At 59.7% G+C, this 17,916-nt stretch overlaps 2 protein-coding genes across 2 annotated transcripts in view; one reads left to right on the top strand and one right to left on the bottom strand.

Annotated features, from left to right (window-relative positions):
* Window positions 1–2,663: 2,663 nt before the first annotated feature.
* CHADL (chondroadherin like) lies at window positions 2,664–13,402 on the top strand. The gene is made up of 6 exons (XM_032416627.1): window positions 2,664–2,744; window positions 4,204–4,372; window positions 5,086–6,786; window positions 7,323–7,489; window positions 8,208–8,412; window positions 13,186–13,402. The coding sequence occupies exons 1-5, from the start codon at window positions 2,737–2,739 to the stop codon at window positions 8,386–8,388; spliced, it is 2,226 nt and encodes a 741-aa protein (XP_032272518.1). The 5' UTR covers window positions 2,664–2,736; the 3' UTR covers window positions 8,389–8,412; window positions 13,186–13,402.
* Window positions 10,658–17,916, bottom strand: part of L3MBTL2 (L3MBTL histone methyl-lysine binding protein 2) — a 21,259-nt gene continuing 14,000 nt past the window's right edge. The window contains exons 9-17 of the mRNA XM_032416628.1: window positions 17,519–17,750; window positions 17,047–17,123; window positions 16,768–16,872; window positions 15,917–16,064; window positions 15,430–15,512; window positions 14,870–15,104; window positions 14,322–14,387; window positions 13,259–13,375; window positions 10,658–12,891 (exon numbers count right to left, since the gene is read on the bottom strand). Coding sequence (XP_032272519.1) covers window positions 12,779–12,891; window positions 13,259–13,375; window positions 14,322–14,387; window positions 14,870–15,104; window positions 15,430–15,512; window positions 15,917–16,064; window positions 16,768–16,872; window positions 17,047–17,123; window positions 17,519–17,750 — 1,176 coding nt within the window. The 3' untranslated portion in view covers window positions 10,658–12,778. The remainder of the gene's footprint in view (window positions 12,892–13,258; window positions 13,376–14,321; window positions 14,388–14,869; window positions 15,105–15,429; window positions 15,513–15,916; window positions 16,065–16,767; window positions 16,873–17,046; window positions 17,124–17,518; window positions 17,751–17,916) is intronic.

Genomic DNA, 17,916 nt, shown 5'->3' with positions numbered 1-17,916 from the left:
AGTTGGTTAAGCGTCTGACTCTTGGTGTCTGCTCAGGTCATGATCTCAGGGTCCTGAGATCGAGCCCCACATTGGGCTCTGCGCTCAGTATGGAGTTGGCTTGAGATTCTCTCTCCCTCTCCCTCTCCCCCTCCTGCTCCTGCTCTCATTCACTCGCTCGCTCTCTAAAATAAATAAATCTTAAAAAAAAAAAAAAAAAGGCATCGTAGGGGCTCCTGGCTGGCTCAGTCGGTAGAGCATGCCACTCTTGGTCTTGGGGTCATGAGTTCGAGCCCCCCATTAGGTGTAGAGATTACTTAAAAATAAAATCAACTCATTAGAAAAATGAACAAAAATGTTCGAATGGGGACTTCACAAAAAGCATATGAAAAGATGCTTACTTTTTTTTTTTTTTAAGATTTTATTTATTATTATTAGAATGGCAAAAGTGCAAAACAGTTGATACCAAGCATTGGTGAGAATGGAGCAATGGAGCTCCCACACTGCTGGGGAAAGTGTAATTTGGTACAAACACTCGGACAAACTGTTTGGCAATATCCATTGAAGCTGAAAATAAGCACATTCTATGGCCAGCAGTTCCACCCATAGGTCTACCCCGACAGAGATGGGTTCTGCTATGTTCTCCAAAAGACGTGCAAACAGGGGCGCCCGGGTGGCTCAGTTGGTTAAGCATCTGCCTTTGGCTCAGGTCATGATCCCAGGGTCCTGGAATCGAGCCCCACATCAGGCTCCCTGCTCAGCGGAGAGCCTGCTTCTCCCTCTGCCCCCTCCCCCTGCTCGTGCGCGCTGACTCCCTCTTGCTCTCAAAATCTTTAAAAAGAAAACAAAAAATGTGCAAATGTCGTAAGCAGCCCTCTTCATAATAGCCCCAGCCTGGAAACAACCCAAATGTCCATCAAGAGTGGAATGGAGGGGCACCTGGGTGGCTCAGTCGTTAAGCGTCTGCCTTCGGCTCAGGTCATGATCCCGGGGTGCTGGGATCGAGCCCTGCATCGGGCTCCCTGATCGGCAGGAAGCCTGCTTCTCCCTCTCCCACTCCCCCTGCTTGTGTTCCCTCTCGCTGTGTGTCTCTCTCTCTCTCAAAAAAAAAAAGAGTGGAATGGATTAATTGCACCATGTGGTACCAAGAAAGCGGAGGTGAGAACGGTCCACCCAAGCAGGGAGGAATATTTTAGCATCAGTGGTGTTTAGAATCACCAGCACGTGATGACAATAAAAAGCAAACCAACTGGGTCCCCTTGCATTTAAATTCCCTACCAACCACACACCCCCTTGTTGCCTGCATCTGGGGCAGATGGCCCTCCGGTCTCCACACCCCCCCCCCCATGCCACTGCTGTGGGATATTTATGGAATGGAGTGCTGAAATGCTATATAAAAATTAAGCAAATTTTAAAAATATGCATCACAGATGAAGCTCACAAACATAATGTTGAATGGAAAAAAACCGAAGAGTGCACACTCTGTGATGCCACTGACATGAAATTGCTGAGTGAAATAAAGCACAAGCCTGTGGTCCGGCACTATTTCTGGTTTAAAAAAAAAAAGATCCACGCAAACTGAATAACAACAGATGCAAATCCACCAGCAACATGGATCTGAACAATCACAGGATGTATAGAAGTTTGCTATGGTTTACATGAACTGTTGCATTAAAAAAAATTTTTTTTGTTTTGTTTTGTTTAAGTAGGCTCCATGCCCAGTGTGGAGCCCAAGGCAGGGCTTGAACTCACGACCCTGAGATCAAGACCTGAGCTAAGAGTCAGAGGTTTAACTGACTGACCCACCCAGGTGCCCCTGTTGCATTTTTTACTAAATGCACATGTGCCCAGGAAGATAAGTATTTGGATGTTGTTTTGCAATATTATTTGTAATAAAATTTTGGAAGCAAAAAAAAAAAGAGGCAACCAAAATCTCCAAGATTAATGGATAAGTAGAGTTGCCACCTGTACACAATGGAATATTACACAGCCGTTAAAATGAACATGACTAAGAAGAATCAGCCAGGATCACTCGATAATTTGATGTTGAGTGGAAAAAAAAATTGCAGGGGCGCCTGGGTGGCTCAGTTGTTAAGCGTCTGCCTTCGGCTTAGGTCATGGTCCCAGGGTCCTAGGATCGAGCCCCGCATCGGGCTCCCTGCTCAGCAGGGAGCGTGCTTCCCCCTCTCCCTCTGCCTGCAGCTCCCCCTGCTTGTGCTTGCTTTCTCTTTTCTCTCTCTGACAAATAAATAAAGCCTTAAAAAAAATAAAAATAAAAAAAATTGCAGAATATCATCTGTACAGTGTTAAACAATGTACGTAAATGTCTAATAAACAGGACACAGTGAACCATTCTCGAGCACCTACTATGTTCCAGGTGCCTTCCTGGGCCCCCACAGCAACCCCGTGAGCTAGTTACTAATACTGCCCGACAGCCCACAGCTGGGAGGGAGCGCAGGTCTGGGACCCACAGGCTGGCCCCGAGATGCCCCTCCCTGCCAGCCGGCCTGGGACCCAGCTGTCCAGGTTGGGCTCTCAGGCCTGGCCCGCGATCCTGAGCCCTGAGCCGGCGCCGGGCAGGAGGCCCTGTAACTCCAGCCACTCTCCCGCCCCTGCCCGCCCCTCCTTCACCTCAGCCTCGGGCTGGGCTGCCCACAATGCCTCCCATTCAGCCCCGTCCCGGCTGCCAGGCCTGCGGGCCCGACAGGGGGGCTCCCGCCGCATCCAGGCTGGACTGGCAGTGTGAGGCGAGGCGGCATGGAGGGGTGAGTGTGTGGGCCCTGGGAGGGTACCAGGGGGGGCCTACAGAAGCCGAGGGGCTGCAGGCAAGCCCCTGGCCCTCTCTGGGCCTCTGACGGGTTGGGGGACAGGGGCTCTGGGATCTGTTGGGGGAGAGATTCTCCAAGGCTGTCCCCGAAGTGGTTTCTGAGGAAGGTGGTGAATGGCAGGGTGGATGCTCCAGCGAGCCGCCGTGGGCGTGTCCTCAACCTCAGCAGGCCTCAACCCTGGACGCTTGTCCCTGAGGGATCTGTCCCCACGGGCCCCCCTTCCCCGGTCCACCCTGAGCCTCGGGAGGATGCCAGCAGCCCCGGCCTTCAAGGGGACGAGACCTCAAGGAGACTGAACAATAGACGGCGAGGAGCAGTGAGGAGGCTGAGGGTGGGGGCCCAGCCCAGGGCCTGGCACGGGCTGCCCGGAGGCCGAGATGCGGGCTGAGAACAGCAGGAAGAGCCGGGGGACTCAGGAGTCACGGGCGGCGAGGAGGAAACTCTGTCGTGTGTGTTTCTGGTCTGGGAGCCAAGGGTGACCCTGGAGAGTCGGAGCACATTCCAGGTGGGATCAGGAGTCAGGCAGTGGGGAGATGCTGGAGGGCTTCAAGTTGGCGGTGTTAGAGCCCGTCTGTATCTTGGAATACCTTGGAAGGTTGCCTTCGGTTGGTGGTGGTGAGCAGAGTGTGGGGGAGCCAGCAGTCACCCCTAAGAGGCAACAGGCAGCGGTTGCGGTTGTGAGGTGAAGGGGTCCCACTGGCTGATGGATGGATACGCTGGGGGAAGATGGACGGGGAAGGGGATGGAGCCGCCCAAAGCAGAGCCCGGGCCCGTCCCCTCAGCCGTCCCGTTCCGGGCTGGTGGGGTGGCATCAGATGGACGACAGGCCTAAGCCTCCTGCTCACCTGCCAGCATGGCTCTGACCAGCCAGTAAGGCTCCTCGAGCCCCTCGGACCCCGTAACACCTGGTCCCCCGAACCTGGCCTGACACACTCAGGCCCGGCCTGGGTGCCCCTCTGGCTGCAGGCCGTCTTCCTACAGCAGGTGCCACTCTGCTCCCTGCCACCACATCTGGGGACGGGCTGCTTCTGTCTCTGCCACCCTCACGCTGGGAGGTCCAGGCCTCCCCCTGGACCCAGGAGCCTCATCACAGCCTGGGCACACCCGCTGAGCCCTCAGGTCATCCTTGCATTCAGCAAGCCCTCCCTGAGCCGAGGGGCAGGCGGTCGAGGAGACTTGCCAGGTCGCCTTTCTGAGCCTCAGTTTCCCCCAGTGTTAAGGCTAACAATAGAAGCTTTGCTGCATGGAGCGTTGTGAGGCTCAGAGCAATGACGCCTTCCCTGGGGCCAAAGAAGGAAGACATCTCAGGGGCTCCGGAAACAGGAGCTGGGCTCGGTGAGTGGACAGCGTGGGACCCTTGCCCCTGTGAACAACAGACCATTCCTCCCTCTCCCAGGCCCCGGAGAGTCTCCTTGGTGCTGCTGCTTCTTCTGCTGCTGCCACTGGGCCCGGCTTGGCATACAGCTGCCCAACGCTGCCCACAGACGTGCATTTGCGACAGTCCCGGGCGGCACGTGGCCTGTCGGCACCAGAACCTCACGGAGGTGCCAGACGCCATCCCTGAGGTCAGCAGGGTGAGGGGGGCAGGGAGGACGGCAGGAGGAGCCTGGGTTGGCACCAGGGGATCTGCCACTGCCTGGCTGGGAGACCTTGGCATGTCACCTTTCCTCTCTGAGCCTCAGTCTTCACATCTGTAAAATGGGAATAACAACCACCACTAGGGAGAGAATCTATTTAAAATTCTATGTGATTGGAACAAGTAGGTGACCTATAAGATAAATATCGAATTGGGATGCCTGGGTGGCTCAGTCGGTGAAGCGTCGTCTGCCTTCGGCTCAGGTCGTGATCCCAGGGTCCTGGGATCGAGCCCCACATCGGGCTCCCTGCTCAGCACAGAGCCTGCTTCTTCCTCTGCCCCTCCCCGTGCTTGTGCTCTCTCTCTGATAAATAAATAAAAAATCTTAAAAAAATACGGAATTAATTACAAACCCTGTGGGAGAGAACCAGAGAGAACAGGGGATGTACTGGAATAAGATACGGTCTCTGCTCTGTGGAGTCAAGGGCTAGGAGAGAAGAGAGAAAGTAAACAGGCAGCGACAGTTCGATGTGAAAAGTGCCCAGGTGGCTAGGGGGGAAGGCTTCCTGGAGGAGGTGTCGGGGAGCAGGAGGAAGAGAATGAGGAAAAGGTGAGGGGGAGGAGCGTCCAGCTGAGGGAACAGCGCGTGCAAAGGCTGTAGTCCTCACGCTTTCCGGCCTCCCCCTGCCTCTCCCCGCTCAGCTGACCCAGCGGCTGGACCTCCAAGGCAACACGCTGAAGGTGATCCCCCCAGCGGCCTTCCAGGATCTGCCTTATCTGACGCATCTGGACCTGCGGCACTGCCAGGTGGAGCTGGTGGCCGAGGGCGCCTTCCGCGGCCTAGGCCGCCTGCTCCTCCTCAACCTGGCCTCCAACCGCCTGAGCTCGCTGCCCCAGGAGGCCCTGGATGGGCTGGGCTCGCTGCAGCGGCTGGAGCTGGAGGGGAACGTGCTGGAGGAGCTGCGGCCGGGCACGTTCGGGGCGCTGGGGGCGCTGGCCACGCTGAACCTGGCCCACAACGCCCTGGTCTACCTGCCCGCCATGGCCTTCCAGGGGCTGGCGCGCGCGCGCTGGCTGCAGCTGGCCCACAACGCGCTCAGCGTGCTGGCCCCCGAGGCCCTGGCCGGCCTGCCCGCCCTGCGCCGGCTCAGCCTGCACCACAACGAGCTGCAGGCCCTGCCGGGGCCGGCCCTGTCCCAGGCCCGCGTCCTGGCGCGCCTCGAGCTGGGCCACAACCCCTTCACCTACGTGGGCGAGGAGGACGGGCTGGCGCTGCCGGGCCTCCGGGAGCTGCTGCTGGACCACGGCGCCCTGCAGGCGCTGGACGCCAGGGCCTTCGCGCGCTGCCCCCGCCTGCACACCCTGGACCTCCGCGGGAACCAGCTGGCCGCCCTGCCCCCGCTGCAGGGCCCCGGGCGGCTGCGCCGGCTGCGGCTGCAGGGCAACCCTCTGTGGTGCGGCTGCGAGGCCCGGCCGCTGCTCGAGTGGCTGGCGCGCGCGCGCGTGCGCTCGGACGGCACGTGCGGGGGCCCGCGGCGCCTCGGAGGCGAGGCCCTGGGCGCCCTGAGGCCCGCCGACCTGCGCTGCCCCGCAGACGGGGCGGCGGCGGCGGAGGAGGAGGAGTGGCGGGCGGCCGCGCGGCCCCGCGCCCCCCCTGCCGCCCCCGACGAGGCGGACGGGGCAGCCCGGCCCTGCCCGCCGGCCTGCGTGTGCGCCTCCGAGTCCCGGCACAGCGGCTGCGAGGGCCGGGGCCTGCGGGCCGTGCCCCGCGGCTTCCCCGGCGACACCCGGCTCCTGGACCTGAGGCGCAACCACTTCCCGTCGGTGCCGCGAGCCGCCTTCCCGGGCCTGGGCCAGCTGGTGTCGCTGCACCTGCAGCACTGCGGCCTCACGGAGCTGGAGGCGGGCGCCCTGGCCGGGCTGGGCAGCCTCCTCTACCTCTACCTCTCGGACAACCAGCTCGCCGGCCTCCGCGCCGCTGCCCTGGAGGGGGCCTCCCGCCTCGGCTACCTGTACCTGGAGCGCAACCGCTTCCGGCACGTGCCCGGGGCCGCCCTGCGCGCCCTGCCCAGCCTCTTCTCCCTGCACCTGCAGAACAACGCCGTGGACCGCCTGGGGCCTGGGGACCTGGCAGGCCTGCCAGCCCTGCGCTGGCTCTACCTGAGCGGCAACCGCATCACCCAAGTGTCCCCTGGGGCAATAGGCCCAGCGCCCGAGCTGGAGAAGCTGCACCTGGACAGGAACCAGCTGCAAGGGGTGCCCACTGGGGCCTTGGAGGGGCTGCCTGCCCTCCTGGAGCTGCAGCTCTCGGGGAACCCGCTCCAAACCCTGCCAGACGGGGCCTTCCGGCCCGTGGGCCACTCACTGCGGCACCTCTTCCTGAACAGCAGTGGCCTGGAGCAGGTGCGGGGCTGGAGTGTAGGGTGGGGGAGGCAGCGTGAGCCCCATGCAGCAGGCACTCACTGGGCAGGCACCGCTGCCCCTGCAGTTAGGCCTGAGGCTGGGCCGGGTGCCCCTGGGATAGGCCAGACCCTATGCCTGCCCCCAGGGAGCTCAGGTGTGGGGACAGATCAGGTGGACTCCGGTGCCACACAGAGAGGCCATCCAGGGAGGGTGCTGCCAGAGCCCGGAGGAACGAGGAAGTGGGTCCATGGGGTTCTTGTGCACTTTGAGGGCAGGGCTGGAGCCACCAAGGGGATCTGCCGTTATGGGGGCGTGTTCGGGCAGAGCAGAAAGAACCATGAGCTGGGCATCCAGGTGACGTGCAAAGGGCAGGCGCTTTGGGATCAGACCAACCAGGGTCCGCACTGCCCTTTCTTGGGGGGCCACCTTGGGATCTCCACTTCCCTTCTGCTGGGGGAGCATGGGGCTACCTCCCAGGCCTAGGGGTGAGACGGGCCTGGCAGGAGCTCACACCAAGGCTTGGCATCTCCTCGCAGATTTCTCCCAGGGCCTTTTTGGGCCTGGGGCCCTGGCTGCAGAGTCTGCACCTGCAGAAGAACCAGCTGCAGGCCATGCCTGCCCTGGCCCATCTCAGCCAGCTGGAGCTTATCGACCTCAGCGGCAATCCCTTCCACTGTGATTGTCAGCTGCTCCCGCTGCACAGGTAGGCGCCTTCAGCGGGCCCCCCCAGCTGGGGACCCACCAGCTGCTCTCAGTCAAGCCCCACCCTCTCCCCAGGGCACATGGCTGCGCCCGCTGAGCATCTTCGGAGGGGAGGGTCCTGCCAGAGCCAGCTGCCGTTCCTGAGGGAGCCAGAAGGGCATGGGGCTTGGGGTGGACTTCTCTGGGCCTGGATTCCCTCACCCATCACGTGGGAATGCAATCCTCACAGCCTAGTGGGGTGGGACCTAATAAATATTTGTGGGCACTTCATTAATTTCATAAGAAAGCACCAAGAACCCTGGAGTCCAGCAGAGCTGGGCTGCAATCCTGCTCTGCGACTAACTTGGGGCCCCCTGCCTTCTCTGCACCATTCCCTCATCCGTAAAGGGGATGGAAGGAACCGTGTCCACCTCATGGGGCTTCTTCGTGAGGATGACACTGTCAGCTCGCATATATAGATTGATTTGAACAGTGTCTGGAGCACCCTGAGCTCTCTGTCACTATTTATTACTATTACTATCCCCTTTTTACAGAGAAGGGATCTGAGAATTGAAGTGACTCATTCGGAGTCCCCTAATTGGTGAGGGGCTGAGCCGGGCTTCCCTCCAGAGTCTGCCCTCGCCCACCAGGCTCCACTGCCCGCCAGTTCCCAAGGACCTCCTCGCGTCCCCCGGGAAGGCTCAGCACAGCGGGGTCCCTGAACGCTCTCCTCTCCTCAGGTGGCTCATGGGGCTGAACCTGCGTGTGGGGGCCGTCTGTGCCGCCCCTCCCAGCGCCCACGGCCAGAGGGTGAGGGCTGCAACTGCTATCTTTGAAACCTGCCCCGGCAGGGCTGCCAGGAAGGCCAAGCGGATGCCCGCCCCCAGGTCTGGTGCCAGGAGAACCCGCGTGAAGGGATGACGATGACGGTGGACAGCAGACAAGGTTGGCCTGAGGCAGGTCGGGGGGAGGCCTCGGTGGGTGGGTCAGGTTCCAGAGAGCCCAGGCGAGCAGGGATCTGACTTCTCTCGGTCCTAATTCAGGTGGTTCCACATCTGGGCAATGACTCTGTTGCTTCCCTGCCGTAATATCTGTCCCCGCTCCTCACCTCCTGCACCCCTGGCTGGGCCCAGGTGGGTTTATGAGGAAATGACTACGTTCTGTGGGACAGTGGTCTTTCCGAGAAGCCACAGGCTACCTGGCCCCAGCGTGTTCCTAAAAGCAATGCCGCTGTCACCGTATTTGCTGGATCATTGTTGATTCACCCCTTCGTGGCCTCGAGGGCCTGGCTCACCCCCGGGACAGAGCAGAGGCTCAGGCGCTGTTGTCGCCGCCTCCCGGGGCTCGTCAGCCACACGCCGGCCCTGCTCTGCGGTGTCGCATCACCCGCCTGGCGTTTACGTTCGCGTCCTTGAGCCCTCGGCTGTAGCAAAACCGTGCAGCACTCAGTGAAGGGCGAGCAGGATATGGGGGCCTTGCCTGTGGGAACCCCTGCTGTGCGGTGAGGGCACGGGGAGGTGAGGCCAGTCCTGAGAGGGAGGATGAGAACAGAAAAGTGGGTCCTGGTAAGACAGGGACAGTGCTCAGCCTGCCTCTGGACCAGCACTCGCAGGACTTGGGTGCCTGGGGACCATGAGATGGTGTAGAAGCGCCCAGGGGCTGCCGTGAAAAAGGACCACAAACCGGGTGGCTTAGGACGACAGACATTTTTGTCTCACTGTTCTCAGAAGCGGGAGAGCAAGGCGTCCACAGGGCTGTGCTCCCTCTGCAGGCTGTAGCGGAGAGCCTTCTGAGCCCCTTCCAGCTTCTGGTGGACCCAGATATCTGTGCCTTGGCTTGTGGCCGCACAGCGGCAGTCTGCCTGACTTCACATGGCATGTCCCCCCGTCCCATCTTCCTGCTTCCAAATTCCCTCTTTCTAGAAGGACAGGAGTCATATTGCATTAGGGCCCACCCCGATGATCTTGTTCTAACTTGATTACCTCTGTGAAGACCCTTTTTCCGAGTAAGGTCTCATTCTGAGGTGTATCTTCTTTGGGGGGGGCCCAATTCACTTCCTAAGTGTTCCTTGTCCGGTAGGCTGGGAGGAAGGAACCCCTAGAAAGACACCAAGCTGAAGGTGAGCAGTTGTGCCTTAGAGGTCAGATCTGGAACTAGCAGTAATGACAACGGCATTCATCTCCGCGGACGCGTCGTGCTCTCCCCCTGCGGCAGCCCTGGGAGCTCACGTGGCTGCTGAGCGTGGCCCTGATGGCGCCAGCTGCGGGTCAGGGCTTTGGATGAAGGGGAAGACCCCGCACCCTGACTCCCGTGGTATGCTGGCTGCAGCAGGCATTGGGACATCTGAGGCCGTTCCATCCAGCCACCCTTTTGGACGTGGAGATCGTCCACCAAATGCTAGCCCTGGGGTTATAGGTTTTTCATTTTTGTTGAAAGTGGCAGTTTCCTCCCAGGAATACGAAGGAATTGATAGGGGCCCTGGGTTCCTGGCTGGCTCAGTTGGTAGCGTGTGTGACTTTTTTTTTTTGAGCATGAGACTTGATCTCAACTCCACGTTGGGCACGGAGCCTACTTTAAAAAAAAAAAAGAAAAAAAAAAAGGACCCTGACCTCGAGGATCACACAGGGCCCTGAGTCCCGTTCTGGGCGTGCTCACCTGGCTCATGGCCACAGCAGGAGCACCCATGCATTGCAATTTTGAGGCCCAACCTCTAGCGGTGCTGTCTGGCACGTGGAAGATGCTTCAGGAAGGACACTGAATGAAGAGTACCTACTGGTGGTAATACGGCAGACCGCCCTGGGCTTAATCCCGCTGCTGTCATTTAAGTTGTGGATTTAAGCCAATGAGTTACTAAACTCTGATAAGATGAAGTCAACGTGTACCTCAGGGTTCCTGTGAAGCTGAACTGTGTCTAGACTGGGGACCAGTAGAGGAAAGGTGTGTGCATTTGCACTCGGTCTAATCCTGCAGCAGGGAGCCACTGCTGGTCATGGAGCGGCGGGCACAGGGAGTGGAAACGGTTCTTCAGGAGGTCCCATAGCCAGCGGCACCCCCGACCCCCGGCTGGACTCCAAGCTCTCCGGTTCTCTCCAAGGGCAAGTGAGGTACAAAGTTGGTCCTGTGCCTGGAGTGGAAACTTCCCAGAAGCCCCCACTTCCATCTGTGATGAATCAAGATCTTTCGGCCCCAGCAACACAAGTTACGTATTTTCAGGTCACACACTCATGGCTTAGTACCAGGCTGCTGCGGCAGACCAGGCCCGGGCTCGGCCTCTGGGCTCAGGGTCTTGCAGGAGAGGAACGGCAGAGACGCAAATACGGGTAACCCACAGTGTGGTTGCTATGGAGATGGGGCGCTCAAATGAGGCCATTTATTCATTGTGCTCATGTGTGAACCCAGCCTTCACAGGAGGTGACAGATGAGAATACACTCAGCTCTAAGAAATAGAAACCTGACTAACGACTTCAGGAAGTCCGGGGTGGCCAGTCGAGGGCGGGAATGGCAGCTGGCCTGTCCCCCGACCCTGCCATCCTCATCAGGGCACAGGCAGGCCTCACTTCATTCAGGGGGAAGGGACTGAAGGTTACAATGCCGTCCAAGGCCAGTTTTCCCAGAAGCTCCAGTCAGAACGGGATCCCCGAACTGCAAGGGGTCTGGGGATGAGGCACTAGCTTCAGCTGGGAGCAGGAGCCTGGAAGAGCTCCACGGGGACACTGTGAGCCCAAATGCGTACCCAGGCCATCTTCCCTGGGGAGGGGGGGGGCTGCGGTTATTGACCTGTCACTGTCCAGGTCTGGGGTGCGTGTGTGAGCGACAGCAGGGGAAGGCATGGCCCGTCCTTGATCTTCACTATGTTCCAAATCTAGTCACTTTTTGGGGGAGTTCAGGCTGCACCAACTGACCACTTTCTGGGCCTGGTTTCTACACCATGTGGGGCTTTCTAGTGCCTTTAGTAAAGGAGTGAGGATCAAGTTCTCTCTGGAAAAAAATGACTGGAAATCAGCTCCCCTTGGGCTGGTCACCCCATCTCTGGGTAACACCAAACAGCCGGGGTCCTGAGCAAACGCACGCCAGCACCCCACCCAGCAAGCACGGGCAGTGGCAGCCGGACAGACCAGCTCCGAGTGTAGCTGGACGCCCACAGCAGCACAGCTGGACCCCCTAAAGGACGACACGGGGACCCACCTGGCAGTGCGTCTCCACCCAAAGACAAGAAATAAGGGCAGCCTGCCTCCACCTTACGTTCCAGGAAAAGTTACTGAAGAGACGGAAAGAGACAGTTTCCAAGGAGACTAACTGGGAAAAATAAAAGCTACTGAAATTTGGGCAGACACTAGGGGAGCTTCTAGAATGTAATTTCAGAGAGGAGGATGGACAGTAAGGGACAGAGAGCCAGGAAGCATGTCCTGTTATCCTCTTCTCCCTTCCTCCCTTCCTTAGGGCCACCTCAGCCAGCAGGGCTGACCACTCCCCTGCCCCAGGACTCTCAGGCAGGGCTGCACCTGACCCTGGTTAACAGGGAGAAGGGGGTGAAAGGACAGGTCCCGGCCAAGCTGGGCTCAGGGCAGGTTAAGCGCAAAGCTGGCGGTGGTCCCCCGTCCAGCTGGGGCCTCCTCATAGCCCTGGCCTCACCTTCCAGTCCTGCCGCCTCTGCAGCCCCTCGGCCACCAAGCCCCCTAGCCAGGAGCAGACCCCACCTCTATTCCACTGTTCCTTTTAGGAAATACGGGTCAGTCCTCTTGCTAACAAAGAAACCAGGTCAAGGCCACCTCACAAGTCACCAGAACCTGCCTCCTGGTCACTGCTGCTTAGCTGCCTGCCAGAGGTGGGCGCGCGCATGGGGTTCCCTGGCCTCCCTCGGGTGCTGGGAGGAGCGGAGCGCCAAGCCCAGAGGTGAGAGGCTGCTCCACGTGGCTGCTTTCAGGCACGCACCACACCACTCACCACCGACCTGCGGCTGTTACAGGCCTGTTACAGGACTTGCTTGGACACACCCGTACACGCCTCACGGACTCGTCTTCCAGTATGACTGGGGGCAGCCCTCGACCCCACGGCAGTCGAGGGGTATGTGGGTGTGGAGGGAGGTTACTGGGAGGAAGAGCTTCGGGAACTGTAGCTGGAGGAGGAGTCGCTCACAGACAAATCTGGAGGCCTCGGGCAGCCGCAGTCACGCAGGCCTGGCCAGAGGTCCTTCGGTGCCCGGCCCTCACAGCAGCTGGCAGAACTTAGGCAAAAAGGCTCAGTCTCCAAACTAAAGCAGGGGGGAAGGGTGGTAGCAACAGAGGAGCCCCGGGCTGGCAGGGGGGAAGGCTCAGTCGTCTGTCTCCTGTTTGATGTTCTCGAGGGGAACAGGCAGCTCTGGACTCAGGGCTTTGTCCGGCGTGGCCATGTCTAGATGTTCTTCCTTCACGCGCACGGCAATGACTAAAGAGGAAGGGGGGGGTTGGAGAACAGAGTGAGTGTGCGTGAAACCCTGGGAAGGGCGGGGCCTCTGGCTCCCTATGAACGGGGGCCTTCGGGACGTGGCGGGGAGGTGGGAATGGCACCTTCCCCCCGTGGGGCAGGCGGTGAGATGGAGAGGGCCCGGCTGGAGATGTGTGGCTCGGTTCAGAGGTGGGGGTGGGTGTTTGGGAAGCTCTCCAGGCCCAGTGGTCCGAGGAGGACTGCTTGGTGCCCGGAAAAGTCCCTTCACACTGGACTCTCCTCTTCTGTGCCCAGGTGGGGGAGAAGGGCCGCCTCTGAGCACTGGAGCAGGCCGGCCCTGGCCTGACCCCGCCCGGGAGGCTCTTACTCTCTTCAGGAACAGGATCCGATGAGATCTTCTCTGCGGCCTGCAGGTCATCCTCCAGCAGGGGCTTCTTGGACCCCTGTCTGAGGGGCCGAGTCTTGGTTGGTGGTATTCTTTTCCCTTTGAATAAAAACAGAATGAAACCCAGCACAGGGCTGTATCCATGGGAGGCTCAACGGCTGGGGGTCATCCAGCGGTGAGCAGAGGCGGTGTAGTGGAGGGGCAGGTGCCAACGTGGGGGCACAGAGCGTGAACTCTGATACTGCCCCTCGGCGCTGTGTGCCTGAGCCTCAGAGAGCTTGTCTGCCCTGGGTGTGCTTGCTGAGCTTCCTTTCTTCACCTGTGAAGTGCCGTTCCCAGCCCCACCACTGTGGACGACACAGGACCTGCCCACATGATCAACTCAAACCTGATCCTGCCCAGGGACCGCACCTGCTTCCTCCTTGTCCTGTTTCTAGACAACCTCTTCTCTGTGTGGTGCCACCTCATGGAGACCATCTCGCTGCCACAGGCTGGCAGCTCTGAAGGATGGCTTTACCTCCCCCCCTCTCCACCCCACTCCACCTGCCGTCCCCTCAAGCTGAGCCCGCATAGGGCTCAGGATCTGTTAAGACTGGGGCCCCGCCTAAGGAAATGACACCAAAGCTCCCACCCCTGAGGGTCCCAAGGGAAGAACGACAGGCTTGAGGAGAAATTGCCACCCCCCATACATCTTACTTTCAAAGAGCAGTTGTGCACTGCCGATGGGGCCGATGGGGCCGTGCTGACTTCTGACCACAGGACAGCAGGGATGAGGATCCCTCCCCCTTTTCTCTCTTATAAATACCATCTCTTGCCTTTTTTGCTTGGGATCCTGACCACTGCCAGAGACTGAAGACTTCCTATTTGTGCTTGGGTCCCTTAAGACACAGGCTGATAGGCCCGCTGGGGCCGAAGGGCAAAGGAGAGGAGATGGAGGCACCATGAAGAGCGCTACCTACGTGGTGACCCCCCTCTGCTCCCAGAAACACAGGCCCAGCTGATCCCAAGTCCCACATCAGCCTGGCTGCTTGAGAGCATCACTTACTTTTCTTCCCAAACTGTTTCTTTTTCTTCTTTGTGGCCTCTTTGGCCTTCAGAGGTGTGGTCGGCTCTGTTGTTGAAAGACGAGGGACAAAGGTGAGGAGAGCCTGCAGAGGACATGGTACAGGCACACCCCGAGACCCCCTGCCCACACCTCACTAGCCTCCCTTACACACGGGACGCTCCAAGAAGGAAAGCCAAAGTGGGGCAGTGAGAATGGGGGAGGGACTGGGAGCAGCTGTCCCTTCTTCCCACCCTCGTCACCTGGGCTGCTCCGGGGGCCTGGGTGGTTTACCTGGGTGCACAAGGGCACGAGCATATGACAGAGTGGGCAAGATCAAGGAAGGCGCTCTGCAGGCCAGAGGGAGAGGGAGACAGACAAGTAGGAGTGGGAGGCGGGGACACGAGGGCCGCTCTTTCATTAGGAGTGGTCCAGGAGACTTCTGGGTCTCATGCCAAAGAATGAGGTAGGTATGGGGCAGGGGGAGTGGTTGGCAAGAAGGAAAAAGAAAAGGAAAGTCAAGAGTCCCCTGGGGCCGCAAGAGCCCAGACCTGCGGCCACAGGTGGCTGGAGCTGGTAGCCGGTGAGCTCACACCAGCCGACGGGGTAGATGTCCGGGGACTCACAGTCCACCCACTGGTCATACTCGCTGTCCCAGCCATCGAAGTGGATGCTGAGGAGCCTGTGCACCACCCGCTTCACCGTGGCCACGCAGATGAGCCGGGGTTCCATCAGGTCCACGGCCTCCAGCTTCATGCCCACCTTGAAGCCGTGGTTGGGGCAGTCCTGGGGAGGGGGGAGACGCAGTGACCAAGGCAGCCAGCTCCCTGCCCCAGTGGGGCCGAACTGGGGAGAGGGAGTGGACTGGGAGTGCCCAGGGGAAGTGTCCCCTGGCAGTGATCCCACTGCCCTCTGTTCCCAGCACCAGCCCCTCTGGGAAAGGGAGCAGGCTGGACTGTTTGGCAGAATGCCTATGGCAGGGTTTGGGACTTCTCCCCTGAAGCAGCTGGTCTCCACCGTCCAGACTCAAGGAAGGAGAAGGGGGTTGGAGTTAACACCGCTGACAGCGGGCAGGGCCACCCCAGGCCCCATGCTTCCTCGCTCTCCTCACCATGTTAAAGAGTCTCGACGGAGCTACTTTCGACTTGGTCTTCTCCAAGTAGGTGTCCCAGCTGAAAGTGTGTGCCTCGTAGCCTGGAGGAGCAGAAAACATAGACGTGGAGGGAAAGGAGGGAAGGCAGGAGGAAGTCTGGGGGAGGAGCACGGGCCAAACGGGCACCTGTAGCTGGGTCAGGACCCAGCCCGGAGTCTCCCCAGCAGCCTTCTTTCCTCCTCCGCAGGCTGATACCTGCTCTAGGACCCTGGTCCCGTCGTATAGGTTGTTCACTGCCCGAAGGAACAAGTGGGAGCTCTGCTCACGCAGACACCCATTAGCCACGGAGCTAAGTCAGCCCAGTGTAAGGGCTGGTGGTGGTGGCTTGGCTGGTTCTGACAGCTCCCCAATCCACTCTAAGACTCTAAGGCCCAGGGTCTGGCTTGGACAGGAATCTGGGCCTGTGGGCACACTCTGCCATTTCCGACTATGAGGACAGTCTTACCTTTTGGGGGTGTGAGCTCAATGTCATTCTTTTGGCAGAACGTGGCTGGGAAGATGGCGTGGGAGGAAGCATGGTAACAGAACCAGTCTGAGCCATCTGTGGAGGGCCCCCCATCCACACAGATCATCAGGTAGCCATCTAGGAGAACCTGGGGGGCGGGCAGGCAGACACCATGGTATCATGAACTGCACCCCCATCCCAGGGTGAGGTGGCTATGGTGGGGACACGAGGCAAATGGATGCAGCCGGAGTTAGATCTCAGCCTTCCCTGAGCTTCTGCTTCCGAGCACTCGGCACCGCTGGAACCCATACTCATGAGGTTCTTTACTTTCCTCACTAGACAGCAAATGCTGTTCCCGCAGGGACTACATCTGTCTCTTCCAGTGTTTTTGGTGGTGAGCACACAGGCCCAGCCGGGAGAAGATCGGCTGGACGCACAAATCAGCATGTCCCCAGGGGGGCCAAGGTGGAGTCATCTGCTGCTCAGGCCACAGCAATAATGGAGGTGGCGTGCAGAGAAATCAGCACAGCTATGGCTCCTGGCCAGGCCGCCACTCGAAGGAGAGGACGTGTGGCGGTGGGAAGGCCCCCAGGGAGGTTGACAGGGCGGGGCCTATACCCGACACAAGACCAGGCTCAGGCCAGGTGTTCAATAAGCACCCCTCCAACGCGCCTGGGACCTGACACGAAAGCCGATTCTGGGCAAGAAGCAGGTAAGACCCCTACTCTCAAGAGTGTGGCACTCCCAGAGCAGCCAGAGTGGGAAAGGGGGGACGGACGTGAAGGGCTCTGTGCCACCTCACCGGCTCCCGAAAGCCACCCTGGAAGCTGCAGGGCCAGGCCCAGGCTCACCTTGCAGATGGTTGCCACGCAGATGTTGCCCAGATTCAGGGGGTCAATGGCTTCCAGTTTCATCCCCTCCTCAAACCAACCACCTTCCGTGTAGACAGCTCGAACCTTAAAGGAACGGGGCAGCTGGGGAAACTGGGTGGCCCAGGTTGGGGGGGGGGGGCTGGCCTCATCTGCCACAGGCCTGGGAAGGAAACGGGGAGGGAAAGGAACGCCCCGGGGTCGTGAGGCCTGGAATGGGCCTGTGGCCAAGAGGAGAAGTGCCCGAGGGCTGCGCCTCACCTTCTTGAACAGGTAAGGAACAGCGTCACAGTAGATTTTCCGGAAGGTGGGATGGTGGGCCATGTCGCTGCGCCTCTCTTTTGGGGAGATGGCAGAGGGAGCAAGGGAGAGAAGGGAGTTGCAGGCTGCTCACAGGGCCAGCTCCCTCCCCTCCCCAGAAATGTGGGCGCTGCCCCGCATGTGTTCTAATCTGTATCTCGGCACCCCGTGCCCCCCACCTAGACCAGAAGACAGAACACGTCAGGAGCTCTCTGTAGGAACTCCTGAACCCATAAGATCCAGATGCTTCCCCCATCATGTAACCCCCAGGTTCCAATCGGTTTAAAACCCTTACAAACTGAGTGACCTTGGTCAAATCATGCAACCGCTCTGGACCCTGGTACGACCATGCACATGCTGGAGGTGGTCACCCCCACCCCACGGTGGTGGTGTGGGGTGCAGAGGTGCTCCCGCCCCGGCCCCGACAGCAGACCTGACAGCTTGATGCCATGGCCGACTCGCCGTGACCAGCCCACTGGGTGGATCAGGGGGCTCCACATGTGGCACCAGAAGTCGTCATCACTGTCGCCGTCCTCATAGAGGAGCCGAAGGCGACCCCCGATTACTGTGTCCACCACGGCCATGCGGGTCCGGGACACCTGGGCCTTGTCCACCACCTCCAGCCGCATGCCTTGTCGGAAGGGGTACTTCATGCTCTCCACCATCTGCAACATCAGGGCACAGGCCTGCTGTGGTCCTGGGGCTCCCCCCGCCCTCCCTGTGTCATCTCTTACTGCACCCAGCCCTGAGTCAGGGAACGGGCGGATGAGCCCTCCCATCCCACCGGGTTCGACCCTGGCCCCCAATTCCCCAGGATGATGTGGAAGGACA

This window comes from Phoca vitulina, unplaced genomic scaffold (genome assembly GCF_004348235.1).
Source record: "Phoca vitulina isolate PV1807 unplaced genomic scaffold, GSC_HSeal_1.0 scaffold19, whole genome shotgun sequence".
In the NCBI taxonomy this organism is placed as follows: Eukaryota; Metazoa; Chordata; class Mammalia; order Carnivora; family Phocidae; genus Phoca; species Phoca vitulina.
Note: the sequence above shows the minus strand (reverse complement) of the source record. Positions and strands in the feature narration are given on the sequence as shown.

What these genes read in the sequence shown, in the direction of transcription:
- CHADL (XM_032416627.1), top strand. An exon ending in TGCCAGACGCCATCCCTGAG is followed by an intron (nt 4,373 to 5,085) that starts GTCAGCAGGGTG and finishes CTCCCCGCTCAG; the next exon opens with CTGACCCAGCGGCTGGACCT. An exon ending in ACAGCAGTGGCCTGGAGCAG is followed by an intron (nt 6,787 to 7,322) that starts GTGCGGGGCTGG and finishes ATCTCCTCGCAG; the next exon opens with ATTTCTCCCAGGGCCTTTTT.